At 42.5% G+C, this 20,004-nt stretch overlaps 1 protein-coding gene across 5 annotated transcripts in view; it reads left to right on the top strand.

Annotated features, from left to right (window-relative positions):
• The window catches only part of LOC116710836 (semaphorin-3F-like), a 76,175-nt gene that overhangs the window by 39,682 nt on the left and 16,489 nt on the right, over positions 1-20,004 (top strand). For 3 of the 5 annotated variants that reach the window (XM_032550089.1, XM_032550091.1, XM_032550090.1), the window contains exons 3-6: positions 12,200-12,360; positions 13,669-13,731; positions 15,300-15,419; positions 18,751-18,840. In XM_032550089.1, coding sequence (XP_032405980.1) covers positions 12,200-12,360; positions 13,669-13,731; positions 15,300-15,419; positions 18,751-18,840 — 434 coding nt within the window. The remainder of the gene's footprint in view (positions 1-12,199; positions 12,361-13,668; positions 13,732-15,299; positions 15,420-18,750; positions 18,841-20,004) is intronic. The other 2 variants (XM_032550092.1, XM_032550093.1) reach the window with 1 other exon arrangement.

The raw sequence follows: 20,004 nt of genomic DNA on the forward strand, positions 1-20,004 counted from the left end.
TCATGAATTGGACATCATGATGAATTTACTTCCAATAACCCAAAAGCTTGTACACCTCTGTGATCTAGATGGATGTGATCGAATGATATTGACAACATGATTCTTAGGGAGAGTTTGTTATCGTGGGCATTGTGGAATTATAATCGTTTGACTTGTTGAATTTTTTACTTTATTTTGAAAAGCTAAAATAGAAATTCCTAGTATTCCCCAAAATATTATTAGTTTATCTCATTTTTTCTTGTGAACCTGATGTTGGATATTGCCTCATCTGGGAAGCTGGATTGACCCGTTGTTTTTGGTGAACTCGGGGAATCTCACTGACATTTAGCACCAGCTTAGGGTGGCAACGAATCATCTTCCATAGTTTATATTGCTGTTCTGGCTGATGGTGTCCTCCGGGTTTATCCCAGTCTGGACTCAGACATCAGAGCCAGACATGGCAGCAATTTTTTCTCTGCCTCTAAATGTGTCCAGCATGCAGGGATTATTGTCTGACATTCAGCTGAGGCATGTCGAGTTAAGATAAGGGAGGCTGAAGGTATCACAGCTCTCTGAGCCAGGGTTTTAGGTTTAGTCTTAGTGGCGTCTGCTTCATGAAATATCAAGTTGTTGTTTTTTTCTACTTCTTTGGCCACTATTTCTTTGGCCACTGTATGAAATCAGCTTGAAGATTAATTCACTTCACTAAATGTGCTTAGGAAACTTGAACGTACTACGCACATTACTGTGGCTAGACTGAGTCACCGGGTCATGGGGCGACCCACACTTCCACACACTGTGGGCGTGTGTGTGAGGATCTCTGTCCCAGCTGGAGTTCTGTATTAAGATGAGTAACAGCAACGGCAGAAAGTTTACGACCTTGAGTCCGTTGAGCCACATTTTACAGAATCGGCTCTCCCTGAAGCGGTTTACCCCACTGGGACGCTCTCGTTGTAATTCAGGACAGGCGGTGCAATAATGCTACTTTACCCCAGGCGATCCCTGTTTTCTGATTCTGCTTCAGTTGAGGAGGGATGACCCTGACCCTGAGTTAATCCGAGATTAAACCAGGACATAAATCGCCAACCGCCGCCAACAGATGACCCTTCACCTCCACCGTGTCTCCTGGCGGCTGTCCGAGCATCCCTGCTGACTGTCATTAGCTGAGGCGGGCGTTACCAAGGCGTCATCCAGAAGAGACGAGCAGCATGTCTGCCTTTTTTTTTCTGAAGATCCCCAGAATGATTCTCAGGAGTCACAAGGAAGAGGATTACCAAATTGGACGTGTGGGATGGGAACGTGTTATTTTTTTATGTGCGGACTATGAAAACCCTGTTTCCATTAAAACAGAGCTCTGCTATTGCAGATGGGTGTTATTAAACCGGGACAGTCGAGGGATGATCTCTTTCATGACCGCATCTCCAAATTCCACATGCATCTGTTTTTATACGTTTCTACCAAACTGAGGGAGACGGACGTACATTTGTTTGGTGAGACGCCATGAGCTCGATGGAGCTCGTCACCTTTTTTTGCAGCAGCGCTTTGTCACACTTTGTTGCACCAAAAGCACATCTGTCTGCTGTTAGGAGAGTTTACATGAAAAAGGAGACAAGGTGCCCCTCCTCCCGCCTCGCCGTCTCCCTCTGTCCGTCAGTGAGCGGGGCTTAGGTGACAGGAGCCAGAGGCCCCCGCGATAAGGCCATCTCTCCGCATGAGGGCTCATCGGACCTGACAGTGAATACAAATTGGTGCCATTAGCAAAGATGGGGGAAGGGTACGACAGTGGGTCCTAATTATAGAGTGAGTGAGCCCCCCCAGGTCGGCACAGAGCGCGTAAGGCCAAGAGGGGTGAGCGGGGCAGTAGCAGTGAGGTGGCAACGGGGCTGAACATCAAGGTGTCACGTCCCTTTACACCTCGCAGGGCATCATAGTGCAACTTGTGGATGCAGGAAGGTTGAACGATCTGGTTAATGATGTGTGATGTGGGAGCGCCCTCGCTGTAGATCCACCATGCAGTTTACATTCAACACCAGTTGTGACAAGAGAGGGTCACACCCTTTCCCAGTGGGGCAGAAACTCATGAACAACCTCACTTTTAGCATCACTTATAATATTAAAACACACACAGGATACACCTCACAATAGCATTCCTCTCCTCAGTTTCAGGCTCTTTGTCATAATCAGTGGGTCAGATCATATCTCAGTCAGTTGCCCTTGCTTAGTTATTTACTAAGTGACACATCCCTTCTGATTTGGCACTGAGTGGCTGCTCACTTTTAATGTCCTCCCCCTTCTTCAAAAGGGTGACTAAGCCAAGGCAAGCAGCTGTTGCATTCTTATGCCGTTATCGTTCCTTCTCATTTAGCAGCACAGCTAACCTCATGCCCACTCTCCACACACATTCTTTAGCAGCTCTGTCACCTCTATGTTAGCTTTGAAGCGTACAGCTTACACAAACCCAAATTACTCGTAACGTTTGACACGGAGACGAGTCGTGTTAAAAGTAGCCGCTGCTGAATGAGGCTGCGAGCCTCAAAACCGGCTGATTAGAAGTGGCTCCACTAACGAGATAGGAGTGCAGGTGGCCTATCAGGCATCCAGCGGGCAAACACTTGTCCAAGAGGAGATGGCACTTTAATCTCCATCTGCGTGTCACTATGCCCACTGATTGCCCCCATTTCAGGTGCTTCCTTATCCTGCGAACGCAGGAAGTCATTGTGAGAAAGTTGGCGCTAGATTAAGATAAGAGCGAAGAGGAAAAAAAAGCAGCGGCTGTCGGATATGGTCATCTGGATGTAAGCCAGGAACACTCTGTGTAAACACACCACGTTAATTTGCATGTAAATTGCCTTTCTTTGATTAAACTGTAATGAAAAACTCTCATGTGAAAACACATTGTCACGTTGCATTAAAGAAACCGTTGCAGACGTTTTGTGACAGTTTCTTGTTTTTTGTTCAATTGCTAGTTTGCAGGAAAGTGAATAATCATTGACACGCAGCAGAGAAATACCACATGGCAGGTCAAAAGTTGAGCACTGAACTGTAAGACCTAGTGTTGCAATGTCACAACATCTTTATTTCAAACTTCTTCTTTTTTTAATAAATCTGGACTTTTTAACTTGTCTATACTCAACTCTAGAGATTGAAGCCTATTCTTCAGTGTTGGAATGCTATTGGATAGGAGATTTGCATACAAGTTCCCCTAACAGGAAAACAACTTGAAAAACCTTGGCTAAGCAACATCTCTGTGATTCACACTACCAAATGAACCAAAATGAAGTACATAGAATATCCTTAAAATTATTTTAGGTGATCATCACAATGTCTAGAACTTGCATAATTTTTGTGCACCCCTTGTACAAAATCCAAAGTAGAGCATGTTTAATACTATATTTAAAGGGTCATTATTATGTAAGTTAGACTTTTTTTTAGCTTTACATCGTGTATCTCATTAAAACCATACATGGAGTGTTGCTTTGATTCTTTCATGCATGTTTGAGTAATCCTTTAATCTCCTACGGCAACCATTCAACTGTGCACAACGCCTGGTTGGACCTAGCTCCGCCTTAGAGACACAGCTCCTCCTCACAGAGCAGGGCTTTTTAAAGATAACAATACACAATATTGCCCCTTAATATTTGGACATTTGTATAAAACTTTATAAAAAAATTATACTTTAATTTCCAAAATACTCCTGCAAAACCGTCTAAAAGGTTGAACTTTATTTTTCATGTTTTTCTATGTCTGGGTCTTCCAGGGTTAAAGCTCTACTTGCTCAAACAAAATGAGCCGTGCTTGTCTTTCGTCATTTTTTAAAAAGCATATTCCCAAATTAGAACAAAGTATCATCTGCAGAGAATTAATCTGGAGCTCAGGAGGATTAGCTTGTTTGTACCGGAGAAGTAAACAGGAATCTACTTAAGAAACAACAGCAGGTTAGAGAAAGATAGACAGACCAAAACAGGTTTACTAGATCATGCAGCAGATTGAAGTTGTCTGTACGCTCAATCTAAATTTCAACAAACATACAAACCAGAGAATATCCACACAGGCCCAGAGGCAGCAGACAGCCGAGGCTCACCTGAATTAATGGAAATTATTCCATTGAGCAGGTCTCTAAAACCTGTGTCACTGTCGCCTGTGGCGTCTCGGCTCATTAATGCACCCTATTAAAAGTTGACCCAACTGCCTCCTTTGCAGCCCCCCCACTCCTCACCACCTACAGGATTTCTCTGAAGTTGCCTTCTGCTGTTCTATGAGTCCTGTTTGCAGAAGAAGCGGGTCTTCAGAGACTGTGAGGAATAATAACACCCTCTTAGCTGCAGTCTCGCTTCTTTGCATTGACAGCATTCAAAATATTTGCCGAGGATTCTTGACAAGGGCGGCCTTTGATGTGTGAGAGCATGTCACCTCTCCCGCCCTCTCTTAAACACCCTAATTATCACTCCTGCCACTCCGGTGTGTGTGAACTAACACACCTCTCTCTGACGGCTTGGAAAGCGCTTCAGGGCGCTGCGCAGGTAGAGCAGCTTGTTTGTGATGTGCCAGCGGCTCTTAGGGTATTTTTGTCACATTATGTCACCACCTAAAGAACAGTATACCCTTACTGAACACAACCATTTCTAATTTATACTTGTTTCAGTTTTGAGTGCAACTAACTTTTCTGTCTTTGAATATCTCAGAGATGGATGAGGTGCTGTTTGCCGATTATACTAATCATCAATGTGAGGACCCAACTTGCAAAGGCACCAAGCACCACACGCGACTTCATCTAACAACTGCTATATATATTTATGAGGCCTTGATATGAAGGTGTGCGTTTTAAGTGCGGCATCCTATGAGACTCTTACTTTGAAGCAATTCAATTATCCTGTTGTGCTGATAGAGGCGACAAATGAAGAATTGTCATTGAAGCTGCCCAACAACACTTAAGTATCAAACAAGCCTCCAACTGGGGGGTTGTGGTAGCGCAGGGGCAAAGCACAACCCACGTATTGAGGCCTTAGTCCTCGTGGCGGTGGTCGCAGGTTCGATTCCCGGCCTGGCGACATTTACCGCATGTCTTTCCCTTCTCTCATTACCCTGTTTCCTGTTGAACTACTTTCAAATAAAGACCACTAGAGCCAACAAAACCTTAAAAAAAAAACAACCTCCAACTGTGTCAGATGGTTTTGGCAGAACTTTGGGTACCGAGACATGGTGACCAAAATCACAAAGGATTTGAAATGTTGAAAGACTGTGACTAGTTCACAGTTGGTTCATGTTAGTTTTTATCTAACATGGTATTAATTGATTAGATATTGCTTTATTGGGTCAGAACTGCAATATTTAAGTCACAGCTGATTCTGTAGCCTGCATGTCTGGGGCATCGCAACATAACTTTTTCACTTTTGATACAATACCAATATCAGCACGAATCATACATACTTTTATTAATTGTATTGTGGTGTGGAATGTTAGAAAAAACTTGATCAAGTGATATTATTCAGGGAACATTAGTGAACAACAACATGCATGAGAACAACTGACCAATGAATTATTAACTAATGGGTTCGTGGGCGGGATACAAGTGCTGATGAATAGAAATCCTGGAGCAGACTAAATGCGGGAGCAGAATGCTTGTATTGGAGACTTTAAATGCCGGCCGATATAATCCAACGCATTTTTTTAATTTATTGATATTGGACTGATTTCTGATACCAATGTCAGATCGAGACATATTTAAGAAACTGTGAAAACTTCTTTTATAACAAAATGGATGGACTAAATCCACTGGTGCACTTTCTCCTTTTCAGACTGAAAATCAAACAGCTGTAGACTGAGTTGATCCTTGCTACACATTTCGTATATGGTTCCCTTGTTTTTTGAGGGTCAAGAATCAGACCGCAAACTTCTCGTTCTCCCCTTTGCCCACACTTTATCCCCCTACTTATCACACTCCTCTGCAGGGAGTTCTGCAGGCAGAGACATGTCCTGCACTTGCAGAGGCATTGGCTCGCACTTTTAATTTCTCCCAATTTGAAACTTGAGAAATATGCAGCGTGGAGGAACACCCATCTCAGTGTCAAGTGGTGAGCACACACACCCCACTGTCAGGATCAAGGATGTGGATCTGAAGGATCTGTTTATTTGCATCGGTTCGGCTCCATGACTACATCCATGTCATATCGTCCTCTGTTGCAAATAAACAGAAGGGGGAGAAAATGAAACGGTGGTGTAAAAACAGATTCTTTTTTTTGTCTAAAAAGTGGAAAATTACATTTTTCCCCTCAGTAACCTGATGTCTTGTTGAGAAATGGCCAGGAGCATTTTGAGTGGGATTACCTGTGTACTGCTAAGTCACTTTGGATTCAGTTATCCTTTCTTAATGGGAGGAAGTCCCGCCCGGTAACCGAAGCACACTGCGGGGTACGAAGCATGAACTGAACACGATACCTAAAATTCAGCCCCTTCTTTCCCTTGGATAACAGCATGGGGGAATAATTTCCTATAAAGCTGCAATGCGGTGCACCTCCTTATTTCTTATTTCGCTCATGAGAGCAAGTTCTGCCTGTGAACGTTTTCAAGCCGAACATATTTCCAAAGTAAACGTGGCCTGTCTGCTCTTAATTTAAGATGGAGAGACAGGCTGTAACATGCAGGCCTTGCAGCCCCGGAGATCACCATCAGCAGCCAAGTATTCTCCTAGACGGAGGGATGGAGCGGAGGGATCGGGGGGCTGACTCTGTCTGACAGTGTGCCATATCTCTTCTCCATGTTTGTACTCCTCATTTACACAAAGTTACTTGTTATGGTCTGAGGGAGCGCTTCTCAAACTTTTTCAAAGAGCACTACCTGCCTAGATACAGATAGTCCTCTAAAGGTTTCTCGCTACCACCACACAGTCGAGGCATTTTTTAAAACTGCGAAACAGTTGTGTTTTGTCACAATAAAGAGAGAGAGAGAGAAAAAAAACACTTATCCATTTGCAAGTTTCAATTGAAATAAAAACATTCCCAAGCTGGAAATACAAATGGGAAACTTGCTCCCTGAATAAAGATAAATGGATGTTTCTTCACAACACAAACACTTCAATCCAATATGGCTGCCGAGTTTGGTGCAAACGATAAACTGTCATTTATTAAATATACTTAGAACCTAAATATGTGAACTTTTTTCATTAGTTTTTGGACGCATCTAATGATGAGACTTTAACATTATCTTGTATTGCTAATATTCAGAGGTGTCTCGATCAAATATCGTTTTTGAAATCAGTCTATCAACCAGACAAACGGGTATCGGATCATATTGCCCTGCATCTAAAATTTCCAATATAAACAGTTCGCTCCAGCATTTAGTCCGCTCCAGCATTTCAGTCCAGCACCACTTGTGTCCCGCATGCTAACATGCTAGTTAATAATAAATGGGTCGGTTGTTCTTATACCTATTGTTGTTAATATCACTTGATCAAATCTTCTCCAACATTACACACTACAAAATAATAAAACTTTCTATGATTTGTGATTATATAGTATGGGTGAATTTCAGTATCCTTCAATACTCAAAGCTGCAATATCTGTATCGTATTGTAAGTTTTATCGGGAGACTTCTGCTAATAGTAATCACCCTTCTAATGAAGTATAAAAACTGGCCATGAAATGCTGTAAACTGGCACTTACTATCGGACTTCCTGCTTAGTACAAGACACGCTTCACTGGTAGTCCTGAACGTAGGTCGTTTTTGCTAGCGTGCCATTCAAGGATCATCATTCATATTTTGCTAGGGCTGGACAATAAATCAATAACAATAGACATTATAGATATGTGGTCAATGTCAATATATACTGCATCTGACAGAAAGTATCTTCTATTCAATATATAAACTGTTCCTGTTCACTGAACTCCGATGCCGAAGCATTCTGGTGAATGTAGGCAGAGGAAAGAGTTTACCTGCTCAACGTCTCACGGCTAGCATCAACTAACTCACTCACTCTTTGGTTACCTAGCAACAACCTGTTGAATAACCTGGGCAACAGTAGTTTCAGGTTTTTACACTGTGCCTTACAGCTGCTTAAAAATAAAAACGACGGCATGGAAGGAAAACTTTGGATAAAACAGGAAAAGTCACACAACTGGTTTGGCTGTATTTTAGATATTTAAAACAAATAAATCAATAATTATCTATATCGACAGTTATCGATAGACTGATATGAAACGCTTATCATACGTTTTTTTTCAACCATATCGTCCAGCCCTTTATTTTTGCAGATCTGTGTAGTTGCAGGCTAAGAAACAATTGAAATGCTCTTCACGTCCCTAATGGGTAGATTTAGACATATAAACCAGGTAGGACTGGTGTGTGTGGGGAGGGGGGGGCGGATTAAGGGCTTTTTAAGGGTTTATGTGTGTAGAGAGGCTTTGGGGGTTTAGCTGAAGCATCTAATACTTGTATTTACATCAATGTAGTGTGACCAGGCTCTCGGTGGAAAACCAACAGAGTATCAGATCCTACTTGTTGAACAAAGGTCGCACTGTGGACCTGTAACTCTGACTTTGAGGTTAAGCTGCCTTGCACGTCTGGATGCAAATTGTAAGTTGCTTACCTTACAATTCATAAAGCTACTGTGTCTTGGTCAGTTTCCCACATCCTGTGCGATCAATCATCAGCTCTGCATTTATCATTTATCGGGCCTCTGATTCCAGCATTGAGCTCGAATGTCTGGAGGAGCCATTGAGCTCTGGCTCCCTGTCCTCCAACCCCAGTAATGACCTTCCTTACAGCCACGGTGGAGCGTTGAGTTATGGGAACGGCCAGTGGGCCGTGTCGGCCAACATCGCCACAAGATGCTCGGCGAGAGGCCTGGATTGTCTGTGTTCAGCAGACTGAGGAGTGGAACCAGATCAGGACTCGCTCGTACCTCACTCTGTCCTCCTGTAGAACCACTACTTTAAGTGTTAATCTGGCTTCAATAGACACATTTATGCTCTACTTCCAGCCTTTAAATCTCACGGATAAGACTCTTGTGTTGCTCTAATGTGTCTGACAAAGAGCAAAGCAGCTCAGCTTGCCTGAGCCTTTCCTGTAATTGTAATCTGCAACTGCAAATTTTGTAGGCGAGTTTGGGGATTCAGGGTGCAATTTTATACGTCTGCTTCAATAATCTTATACGTTCTGTACGTTCCAATGACATTATCCTTCTGCATGTCCCACGCTTTCGAAGTGAAAAAGGGAAGCAGGCATTCAGTGTGTTGGCCCCCACAGCGTGGAATCAGTTGCAGTCTGAACTTAAGATGTCGGAAATTATTTCACTGGACTTATTTCGAACAGTTCTTAAAGATAGGCAACAAGGTTCTATGAAACAGTGTCATTGTTTTTAAATTGTTTTTATGGTTTTATACTTGTGCATATGTATTAATTGTTTTGATCTTGTAACCAGGTTGCTATGTATTGCAAATTCTTTTGCCCAGGTCCCTCTTGAAAATGAGATCTAGGTCTCAACGGGGTTTACCTGGTTAAATAAAGGAATATATATAAATATGTATATAAATGGCAAAGGGATCACTCGCAAATTTGATTTAGCTGCCAGCGTTTTAAATGATTCTGGCAGCAAAAGCGACTAATTTTGCCGCCCTCTGGGAATGACGGCTCACGTTAACACAGCGGCATGATTAACGGCTTCTTGACCGTGTTTTTCTTGAGCAGAGCAGTCTCTTTACACATCTCATTCAAGCAGATTGTGACACGCAGCTTGGCAGGCAACAGCCTCGGCCCGGAGACCTGCTGGGCGGCTGCCATTATACATTCTCGGTCAACATTTCAGTGGAGCACAATGCCGCGCGGCCCCGCCTGAGGCGAAGGTTGACTTTGAGGTTAAGCTGAGGAAAGTCTGACAGAACGGGGAATGATGTCTGATTGCTGGACCAACTTTTCCGAGAGAGTCCAACAGCTTTATTCTCATTCTTAGAAAGCAATCCAGTGTAAAATACTGTGCAAACTGTGAGTTACAAATGTATTGAAGTATCCACAAGTCAAAGTAGATTGTCATTCACAAACTTTATGGTGTTTTATTGAGATTTTATGTGACAGACCCACAGAAAGTTACACCAGACAGGGAAGAGGAATGAGAATTTGTTGGGAGAAGTTTTGAGACATTATCAAAGTCACTCTGATACCCCTAAATGAAATCTGACTGCAGAACGCCCCAGATTAGTAAATAGCGCTTAGTTTAATATTAGTACAAATCCAGCTGTTCTGTGAAAGCCTCAGAAGTTGCATCATACTGACCAAGGAATACATCAATACACAGGTGGTTCTCCAAAAATTGTTGTATTCAACCTCCATACTGTTGGTCTGTCACATAACATCTAAATAAAATGCATTGGAGTGTACAGTTGTAATGTGATATTGTAAAAAAGTTGAAAGGGTATACACGCTATACGAGACATTTTTTATCCAATTTGGCCATAATGAACGATCTACAAGGTTGGGTTTCTTCAGCGGTTAGTTTCTTCAACGGTTTGGGGAAAGACACGTCATTCAGAAGCCATCACCGATGTTTGAGCTGGGGACTCGGGATTCAAACACGCTGCATTATAGATTTAAAGGAGCCTTTGCGCTTGTTATCCGATGGCTGTGGGATTAGATTACACGTTTGTTTCCTAATGCACAATTCTCTGTAGGGCGCACTGTTGCTTTGCGCTGCTCACATTCCCTCCTCAGCTGACAGATGGTCTTATCCAGCTTCTCTCTGACAACAAACACAAACCGAAGAGCTGCTGACAACCTGCTTCAGGAAGGACTTGAACTAGCCCTCGGGAAGTGTGTGCACTTGCGTGTGTGTGTGCAATCGCAGACACACACAGGGACTCATCATTCAGCTTAAGACTCCTACACAAATAATCGAGGGGTCCAACCTTGTGCGAGAGAACTCTGACAGATGCCAATCACCTGGCCAACCTGTAAACATTCCTTCGGCGGACACAGTTATTAAATCGAACTATACAAATATAGCCAATCTAATGCTATTAATCCTTGCTTATTGATGTAACCCCCATGGTAAATTTAGATCTGGCTGGAAAGACGGCTAAGATCAGATTCCTCGGGGGAGTCTGTTTGGAAAGGTCCAGAGATGGTGTTTATTTTAAGGCCTCATGCCGGACATGTTGATGGCTATGCATTCTTGGGTGTTCAGACCTCTAAAACGCCTCAAAGGAATGTTTCTTCACAGTTTTAACCACACAGAACATGACTTACACATACATGGCTTGCAAAAAATACAGCCCCAAAACCTTTTTAAGGTCTGGTAACCCCCTGTGTCCAAAAACTACTCTACAGGCCTGACGTCCCACATTTCCTCCTTGGCTTCTATTGTTATATCCTAGCAGACCTCTGTTTGGATCCCTGTGTAAAAGCCAAACACAGCTAACTGTATTTGACAGCTTATCCTTCTGGTCTCTCTCCACTGCAGCTTGGCCACACAATTAGTGTAAAAAAAACTCAAAATATTCCTCGAAGGTGGTTTGAGAGTAAATCTCACCACTGAAACAGGACGTTCCTGCTCCTTGAGCGAGCACTATTGTTTGCCCAGAAATATATGTGAATGCCATCCGTCCCTGCCTCTCATTATAGATGGCAGAGGAGTGTGTTTGTCTATGGTGGGGCATGTGACCTCTGCGGTTGGAGCAGCAGCTTCTCCGCTCTGCCTGTAGTTGGTTGCTGAACCAAGGAGAACATATCAAACAAACACTCAGCGGCGAGCTGACAGAAGAGTTTGTACCTCTCGGCGTGCCAGTACATGTCCGCTACATTGTGTTGCCACGGGCTCGCCGCACTTTTCTGACCTTCAGAGAATGGCGTTCTAGCAAGAACGGGAATGTTTAAACCCATCATGGACCCCCACTCTGTGGTACAGAAATCACTTGTTGACCTCATATCAAAGTGCTGCATCTGTTTTCTCTGACTTCCCACAGAAAGTCACAGGCAGTCTCTGGTGGGAGATTTCCCAGATCTTTTGATCCACTCAGCAGGTATTAACCCATCAACACAGTGTGACAGACCCTCGGTGGTACTTATCTCTAATGTGCGGTGTTAGGTTACCGTTGTGGTCATGGAAAACCATCAGATAAGTTCATGTTGCTATGCCGCAGTGGCATGAGGAGTATGTCAGTTGTGTGTATGAGAAAATGTGCATACATAAATGTGTTCGGCTGTCATAAACAAAACCGTTTCTGTCTCCATGCAGAGCTGAGGTCCACTGGTACAGCTCATCACTTCGCCTACCTGCTGAATGCGTCCGACTACCGGATCCTCCGTATGGATGAGGACCATGACCGCATGTATGTTGGCAGCAAGGACCACATCCTGTCCCTAGACCTCCATGACATCAACAAGAGTCCACATATTGTAAGACTTCTATTTGGCTTTCACTATGACCCTAATCTGGGATAAACATCTTCACCTCAGCAGCTGCTTCCAGGCCAAAAACACAACACAAAGAAGCACAATTGTGAGGTGGAATCAAAATAAAGGCTTTTTGACATCTTTTCCAAAATATATTCTTGCATTTACAAGTCTGCTAGGGTATGTCTCTATCAGGTTTGCAGATCTGGAGACGTAATGTAGTTAGTTGACTGTTCAACATCTTTAGTTCAGTATGATTGCATGAAGATCATGAGAGAAGATACATTTTCAAGTCTTGACTCAGATTTGAACTGGGTCTGAACTTTGACTAAGTCATTCTAAAACATAATTAGTCATGTCTTAAGATGGCCTAGTGAAAGTTCATTTGTTAGGTCTGAACATACAGTCAGAACTGGATCAGATTATACAATAGAACATTCATGTATGATGATGGCATAGTCGAACTTTTTTTAGATCTAAACTTTGACTAGGCCATTCTAAAACATAGAATATTCATGTTCAAAGTTTGCCTAGTGAAATTTCATTTGCTAGGTCTGAAATCAATAGTCTAGTCCAGGGCTGGGCAATCCTGGTCCTCGAGGGCCGGTGTCCTGCAACTCTTAGATGTCTCCCTGGTCCAACACACTTGAATCCAACAGCTGAATCACCTCCTAAGTGCAGTCAAGTTCTCCAGAGTCCTGCTAATGACCTCATTATTTGACTCAGGTGTGTGGAAGTAGAGACACATCTAAAAGTTGCAGGAGACCGGCCCTCAAGGTCTGGAGTTGCCCACCCCTGGTCTAGTCAAAGTTTCAAGTGATTTCGCAACCTCCAGCAGGTTTTCTTCCTGGGTTTTTTTCCATGCTGAAGTAGAGCATCCCCCTCTTCACGTCTTTTCCACCATCAAATTAAGGGAATGTAATACATAGACATTCCTTAATTTTCAGAATTTTACTTTAATGTTTAAAACCATGGATATTTTTCCTTCCACTTCACAATTATGTGTTACTTTGTCTTGGACTATCAATCTCAGTGAAATGCATCAACCTTTCTGGTTGTTTCGTTCCCCCAGCAGGAGCCTTATTGATTGTTTTTATTGGACTGCACTTTTTTTTTTACTTTGGTTTCTCTAATGTGATGTAAGACACATGTATTATTAAACTATGTCAACATTATAGCCATTTCAGCAGAACTCATATTGACATTTGTGGATTTGTCTTTGGACCTTTAACCTAATAATTCAATAAACGACACTGATGTGTAACAGGTTTGATCGTAGCAATGAAACACATTCTGGTCTCGCCTTTGCAGATCCATTGGCCAGTGTCCGAACGAAGGCGGACAGAATGCCTCGTGAGCGGGAAGGATGCCAGCGTAAGTATGCGTGAAGACGGCGCTTGTAAAATCTGCAGGGTCGTTCCGTTTGGGTGATTCCCACTCTTTCAAAAATATGGAGCATTGAAAGTATTCAATTCTCTCCATTGTTTTTTTTCCCCTTCTAATGTGAATGGCAAGTTCGAAAGGTTTTGAAATCAGCCGAGTAAAAAAGGATTTCCTCCTGCCTAGCCAGTGATGGCATAGTTACTTTGAAAAAGTAACTTTAATCGGATTGCTGATTACTCTTTGAAATAGTAACTTAGTTAGATTACTGATTACTTGATTTGGAAAGTAATTAAGTTACATTAAAAGTAACTTTTTTAGTTACTTTCAGCAGCTGCTAACGCTGTGAAAATTACATTGAGCTTTGCCAACACTTAATTGTAAGCTATTTTATAATGGTAACATCAACAATGTGTCTCCACTTATAAGGTTGAACTGAAGAGGAGATTTTTTAATGGTTATAACAGTACAAAAAAAAAATGTGAGTAAGTTGTGTGGTCCACTGTTGTCTGGAAAACTAGGAAGGATTTTAAAGCCCCCATATATCCCCCCAGCCTCCAGGTTCTGCGTTACGGCCCTGCATTTGGTGTCAAAGCGCAGCACACAGAGCTGATCCTGCACCTCCACAACTCAGATGGCTGCTGCACAGATTTGTGACACTTATCTTAATATTAATAATTATAGTGGCGTTAAGTTGCCATTATAATTATTGGCAACTACGGACACGTTTATTCGTGGCTGTTTTCACGTTTATTGCGCTGTTCAAATTAGTCTCCATGTTTGCAGTTTTTTGGAGCGCAACGCGAAGCTCAACGTAATTCAGAGGTAATACATTAACTTGACATTAAGAAAGACACAGCGGGATGGATCATCCGGGAAATGATGGACAGGGAGAGCCTGACTAAAACTACCTTAATGACAGACAAATTCTGGGATTTATTATGAGTCTCTGCTTATTTCCAAGCCCAAATGAGTAACTTCACGCTCAAAACAAGCCCAAAAAGGCGCAACCCGCCACTCATTAAATTTGCAAGCGACTTAAAAAAAAAAAAAAAAAAGCCCAAAGCCGCTTCTGATAATCAGACTTGGCGACAGAAACTCAAAACAGTTCCAGTTTTTCCACCAACAAAATGCGCATCTCCCTCCATTGTTTACATTTATGTAGCATAGAGACGTCGGTCACACGACAAGACGCGTAGAGGAAATACGATTAAATATCAAAAGAAGATAGTAAAGCACAGTAACGCAAAGTGATTTCGATAAGTAACTGTAGTCTGACTACTGGATTTGAAATAGCAACTCATTAGATTACTCGTTACTGAAAAAAGACGCCCGACGTCAGTAAGTGTTACTAAGTAACGCATTACTGACATCACTGTGCCTAGCCAAGCAGACATCAACAAATTACAGAGTGGCTTCCACTGGATGATAGTTTATCGAATATTTCTACATTTTGTACTGCTACATTTTGGTAAATCAGCAGATGGTTAATAAAATTACATGAATTGCTTTATATTTGGATTTCATTTCAGGAATAATTTTACTGTATTTCCTGTTTCCAGGAGGAGTGTGCAAACTTCATCCGTCTAATTGAGCCATGGAACCGGACTCACCTGTACATCTGCGGGACAGGAGCCTACAATCCAGTCTGCACCTTCGTCAACCGGGGGCGTAAACCTCAGGTTAGAAACTGGAACCTGAACAATGCGGAGCCAAAGAAGGCAATCTCAGTAGATAGAGACAGTTTTCTCCACCATTAAGGATTCAGCTTGGCTTCCTTTGTTGCCTCACCTGTCAAACCTTTCCCTCCTACCGCCTTACATTGGCCCTGTCCCAAAACGCTCACCACACCATACGCTCCTCTATGAAGTGTGTACTCTACTCAGAGTGCACATAAGGGTTCAAGTGCACATGCAGGTGCGTACTGATCCACTTTTTTAACGTCCGAGACTGGTACAGACATCTGAGGTTCAGTTTCAGATGATACAGAAAAACGATGCTGAATTAAAATGTTGTTTTTAAGCACAGAGTAAATGTACTGAATTACAAATTTATTTGATAAATCTACAGCAATACAGCACACTTTAATACGCCTATAGATTCTCAAGCTTGGTCAAACATGTAAAAACAACACAATAGGAGTATAACAACCAATGTAAAATAATTAATAAAGAGACTGAAACTGACTAAAACAATATGCTGACTTCCTTGGTCAAACGTAAAAAATAAACAATGACAAACCTTTTTTCAAATGGTTCAGAAAGTGTAATTAGGAATTCTTTTTTTTTTTTTTTTTTTTATTTTTGTAACCCCTCCAGGGGGTCTTTTTGTGGGCTCTAGTGTCCCTTTTTATGAAGTAGGCTGACAGGAAACAGGGAAGGAGAGGGGGGAAGACATGCGGTAAATGTCGCCGGGTCCGGGAGTCGAACCCGCGACCGCCGCGTCGAGGACTTGAGGCCTCCAAATGTGGGTCGCGCTAACCCCTACGCCACCACGGCACGCCCATAATTAGGAATTCTAAAAACAAAATAAATCATAAAGTATGACGTCACTCAGAGCACAGTGGATAAAATTAGATTGAATAAATCGGCCCTTTTCGATCAGGGACATTGTCACCGATACCCGATATAGAATTTTTTTCACTATCAGGACTGATGCAGATATGAATATCGGATTAGTGCATCTCTGCCACAATTTATCATGGAGCGATGAATTATGGGTAACACACTTTGCCGAAGTCTGCTGTAATGCAGGCTTAAGCCAAAGTCTGGGTTGAATATCAAGAGGACGTGGCAAAAGAGAACTGGGACACAACGCCCTCGAACCCTGCAGCAGGAATGCGCGTTTGAAAGACATAAAGGTGGAAGTGGGAGTATTGGGACCGGGCCAAAGTCTACCCATTATGACGGCTTTCCTCCATCATTTGGAAACCAGCTCTTGGTGCCATGTGTCTACAGTACATGCGGTAAAGCATCCAGCCTCTCAACACACAGCAGTTACTCCCTCTCTGGTTAGTCTCAGCATTTATTGGAAGCCTGAACTAACGACTTTGCCACACTCCCCAGCAACGCCTCACTGGTATTTTTTTATTTATTTTTTTAAATATCACACTTGTTCCCAAACAGCAATTAAGGGAATATCCATTTTAAAAAGCACTAAATTGCTGCATTACTGCTTCCTCTAGAGATCACAGAGAGCACGGTTTGCATGAGTTCCCTTTAAAAACACACAGTTCGTCTGTACCCCTTCACCCTCAACACCACAGGCTAATCAAGGACCTCCATCCAGTCGCTCGCATATCCATCCACCGCTTCATGCATTCATCCAGGCAGGCCACCTGCCAGACTCTACCATGTGGGACGTTTGGTAATTGGAAGTGGGAGCTCCCATTATGGGGTGCAAGTGGAATGTTCCATTAATGAGGCCTGTTGTTTTCTCTGGAACAGCAAACAGACGGCCCGAGTCATGGCCCCGACAGCACCTTTTCTGAGGCGGGCCAGCTCGTAAAACAAAAGTCAGGATTCAAGCAGTTTTTACACGTGCCTGGTTCTTATTAATTCAGACAGCCTGTTGTTCTCTGATTGGACCCTTTGAGGATAGCTTTGGAGCGGTGTGCGCACGTGGGTTTGGGGACTGTTTTTAGTGAAATATTTTTGCTTTTGCTGCAGATTTTAGCAGGTTGTAGGATAATTTGGCTGTCATTGATTTAAATGGAGGATAGGAGGGCTGCTGTTGTTCAGCTTTCCCACAGATATGCAATTACAGCAACAACTTCTTGTGGAACCAAGCACGACCATGTATAGTGTGCTAAAAGTCTCTTAAACTTTTTCACATTTTGTGACTGTATAACTACAAACTTTAATGTACTTTATTGGGATTTCATGTGAAATAATTAGGGGAAAAAATTAAGCAAGATATAATATATATACTGTATATATTTATTTTTACAAAAATAAAATTAGCATTCTCCATATTATTATGCTGCCTTTTATTGAAGAGATTAAATAAACATGCATGTCACATTTGTATTTTAACAACAAATTGTGGAATTTTCAGAAATAAATCTTTTTTAAAAATGTGATATTCCAGCTGCCATTTAAGCTGCGTTCACAAAGCAGGTCTCGATCCTCTGTTGCAATTTTTTGCTGAAATCAGATTTAATTTTATTTGCGTGATCGTTCTTGCTGCTAGTTAACTGACTGCACTCAGACTTCTCTATGAACGGTCTACGACCCCAAAGCGACCCGTCTGCACAGAAGAAGAACACAGACATCACACAGCATTGCTCTGTTTACTGAGGTAATAATGGAATGAAAATAATGTTGCCGTCTTTGGATCGATTTTGAAGTTGTTGAGCAGTGGGAGCTGACAGTCTTTCCCACAAGATCATAACAAGGCAAAGGAAGCTAAGAAAAAGAATCCTAATTTATCACATCTGACTTCTTCTGGTGCAGAAGTCACTGCAATAACGTAAAAGTCTGAATAATGTGACATGACACTTTGGGAACTACTGCATACACATCTGATTTAGAACCACATATGAAAGTAGCACAAATCAGACTTTTTTGGGGGGGGCGGATGATAGGATCTGAATTGGGCTGTTCAGACAATCATGAAAAAGTTGGATATGGATTGCATATGCCTAATGTGACTGTAGCCTTACTGTGTGTTAGCAGCATTCTGATGTGTGGTTGCTAGTGAACAGAAATGGACCGTTTTTATTTGTAAGCAATTTTGAAAAACCAGTTTTTGGCCTTTCACGTAAAATCCCAGCGAAACCCATTGAAGTTTCTGCTTGTAACGAGACAAAAAGTGAAAAAGTTCAAGAGGCATGAACACTTTTCTCCAAGGCAGTGTGTCTACTTTTGCGGTAAATGTTTTACTTGAGGAGTTTCTCATCATGTTTTGCAATCAGAAGTGCCCCATGCAATTCACCCGACTGCACAAGGAGGGCCTTGATCCTCCCTCGTCAGCCGCGTAACATCCAGACTCTATTGCTGTTTCCTGTTTTAGACGTCCATGTATCTGCAGATGGCCCTGGCCGGGGGAAGGGCCAGCCGCGCGGCCGACCCCAGCGCGGTGCACGACACACTTGGACTGAAGGTGCGATGCGGGCCCCTGTTTGCGCCGCGGCCCCAGTGGACTGCCGGGGCTCGCGGTCACCAGCAGCATGCCCTCCATTCTTTGTGTCTGAGCACATCCTGTCAATGCCATTTTAAATCTAAAAGCCATCCTTCGTTTATCTTTGTAACATTTAGCATGCGCCTTTTTTTTTTTTTAAAGTTTGTGCACCATCCTCAAAATTGAATTTCATGTTTCATTCGTACTTTCTTTGTGTCCTCCTCAATGTCGCAGCACACCGTCTCACTCGTCATCGTCCTTTGTTCATTTTCGCTTTCTGTATCTGTGTTAAATGCCACGTTTTGCATGAGAGCGGGGTTATCATGTGAAATGGGGCTGATCAGGCTGCTAAAAACACAGGGCACAATTTGAATTAAACAGGCTTTTTGTTCCCTTTCAGCGCATGGCATTTAGTTTCATTTACCACATATTAAGCCTCGTATCAGGAACGGTGGATATTCTAATCACTCACGTTGCTTGTTTGAGTGAATCCAGCTTGCCCCACCCGAGCAGCGCTACGCCCCACAGAGGCCGAGTCAGCATCTGACCCACTCCCACAGCAGGGCATGTTATCCCAGAGCAAACACCAGCCATCTGTATCCAACTGGCTGCGCTGTGAGGGAAAGAAAACAGCGACATACTTGAACATGTCTTCACTCGAAAGACTTTGGAACAGGCTTAACGTGAAATAGTTCACTTCAAAATTAGTTCAGTTCCTTTTTAAATGTATTCAAGCCCCATTGGATTTAATTTTAATGTATTGTATTAGGATGTCTATGGTAGACCGACACAAAGTAATAGAGTATCTTTTCAAACATATTTCTAATTCAAATACCATACACCTTTTTTTTTCTTTTTTGCAAATTAAAATCTGAAAAGTGTGGCTTGCACTTGTATTCAGAGTCAATACTGTCCAAGTTTTTGTCAGCTTTCCACTTGAGGACACCAAATTTATATGCTCGTTCTTTCCAAAACAGTTCAAGTTTAGTTAAACTCCATAGAAAGCATTTGTGAACAAAAATGCTCAAATCCTGCCAAGGATTCTCTATCATTTGGTATGGACTTTGACTAAGCCACTCTAACGGATTAAATTGGCAGAATTGGCTCTGAACCATTCCTTTGTACCTCTGACTGTGGTAAAAATCT

This window comes from Xiphophorus hellerii, chromosome 20 (assembly GCF_003331165.1).
Source record: "Xiphophorus hellerii strain 12219 chromosome 20, Xiphophorus_hellerii-4.1, whole genome shotgun sequence".
Classification (NCBI taxonomy): domain Eukaryota; kingdom Metazoa; phylum Chordata; class Actinopteri; order Cyprinodontiformes; family Poeciliidae; genus Xiphophorus; species Xiphophorus hellerii.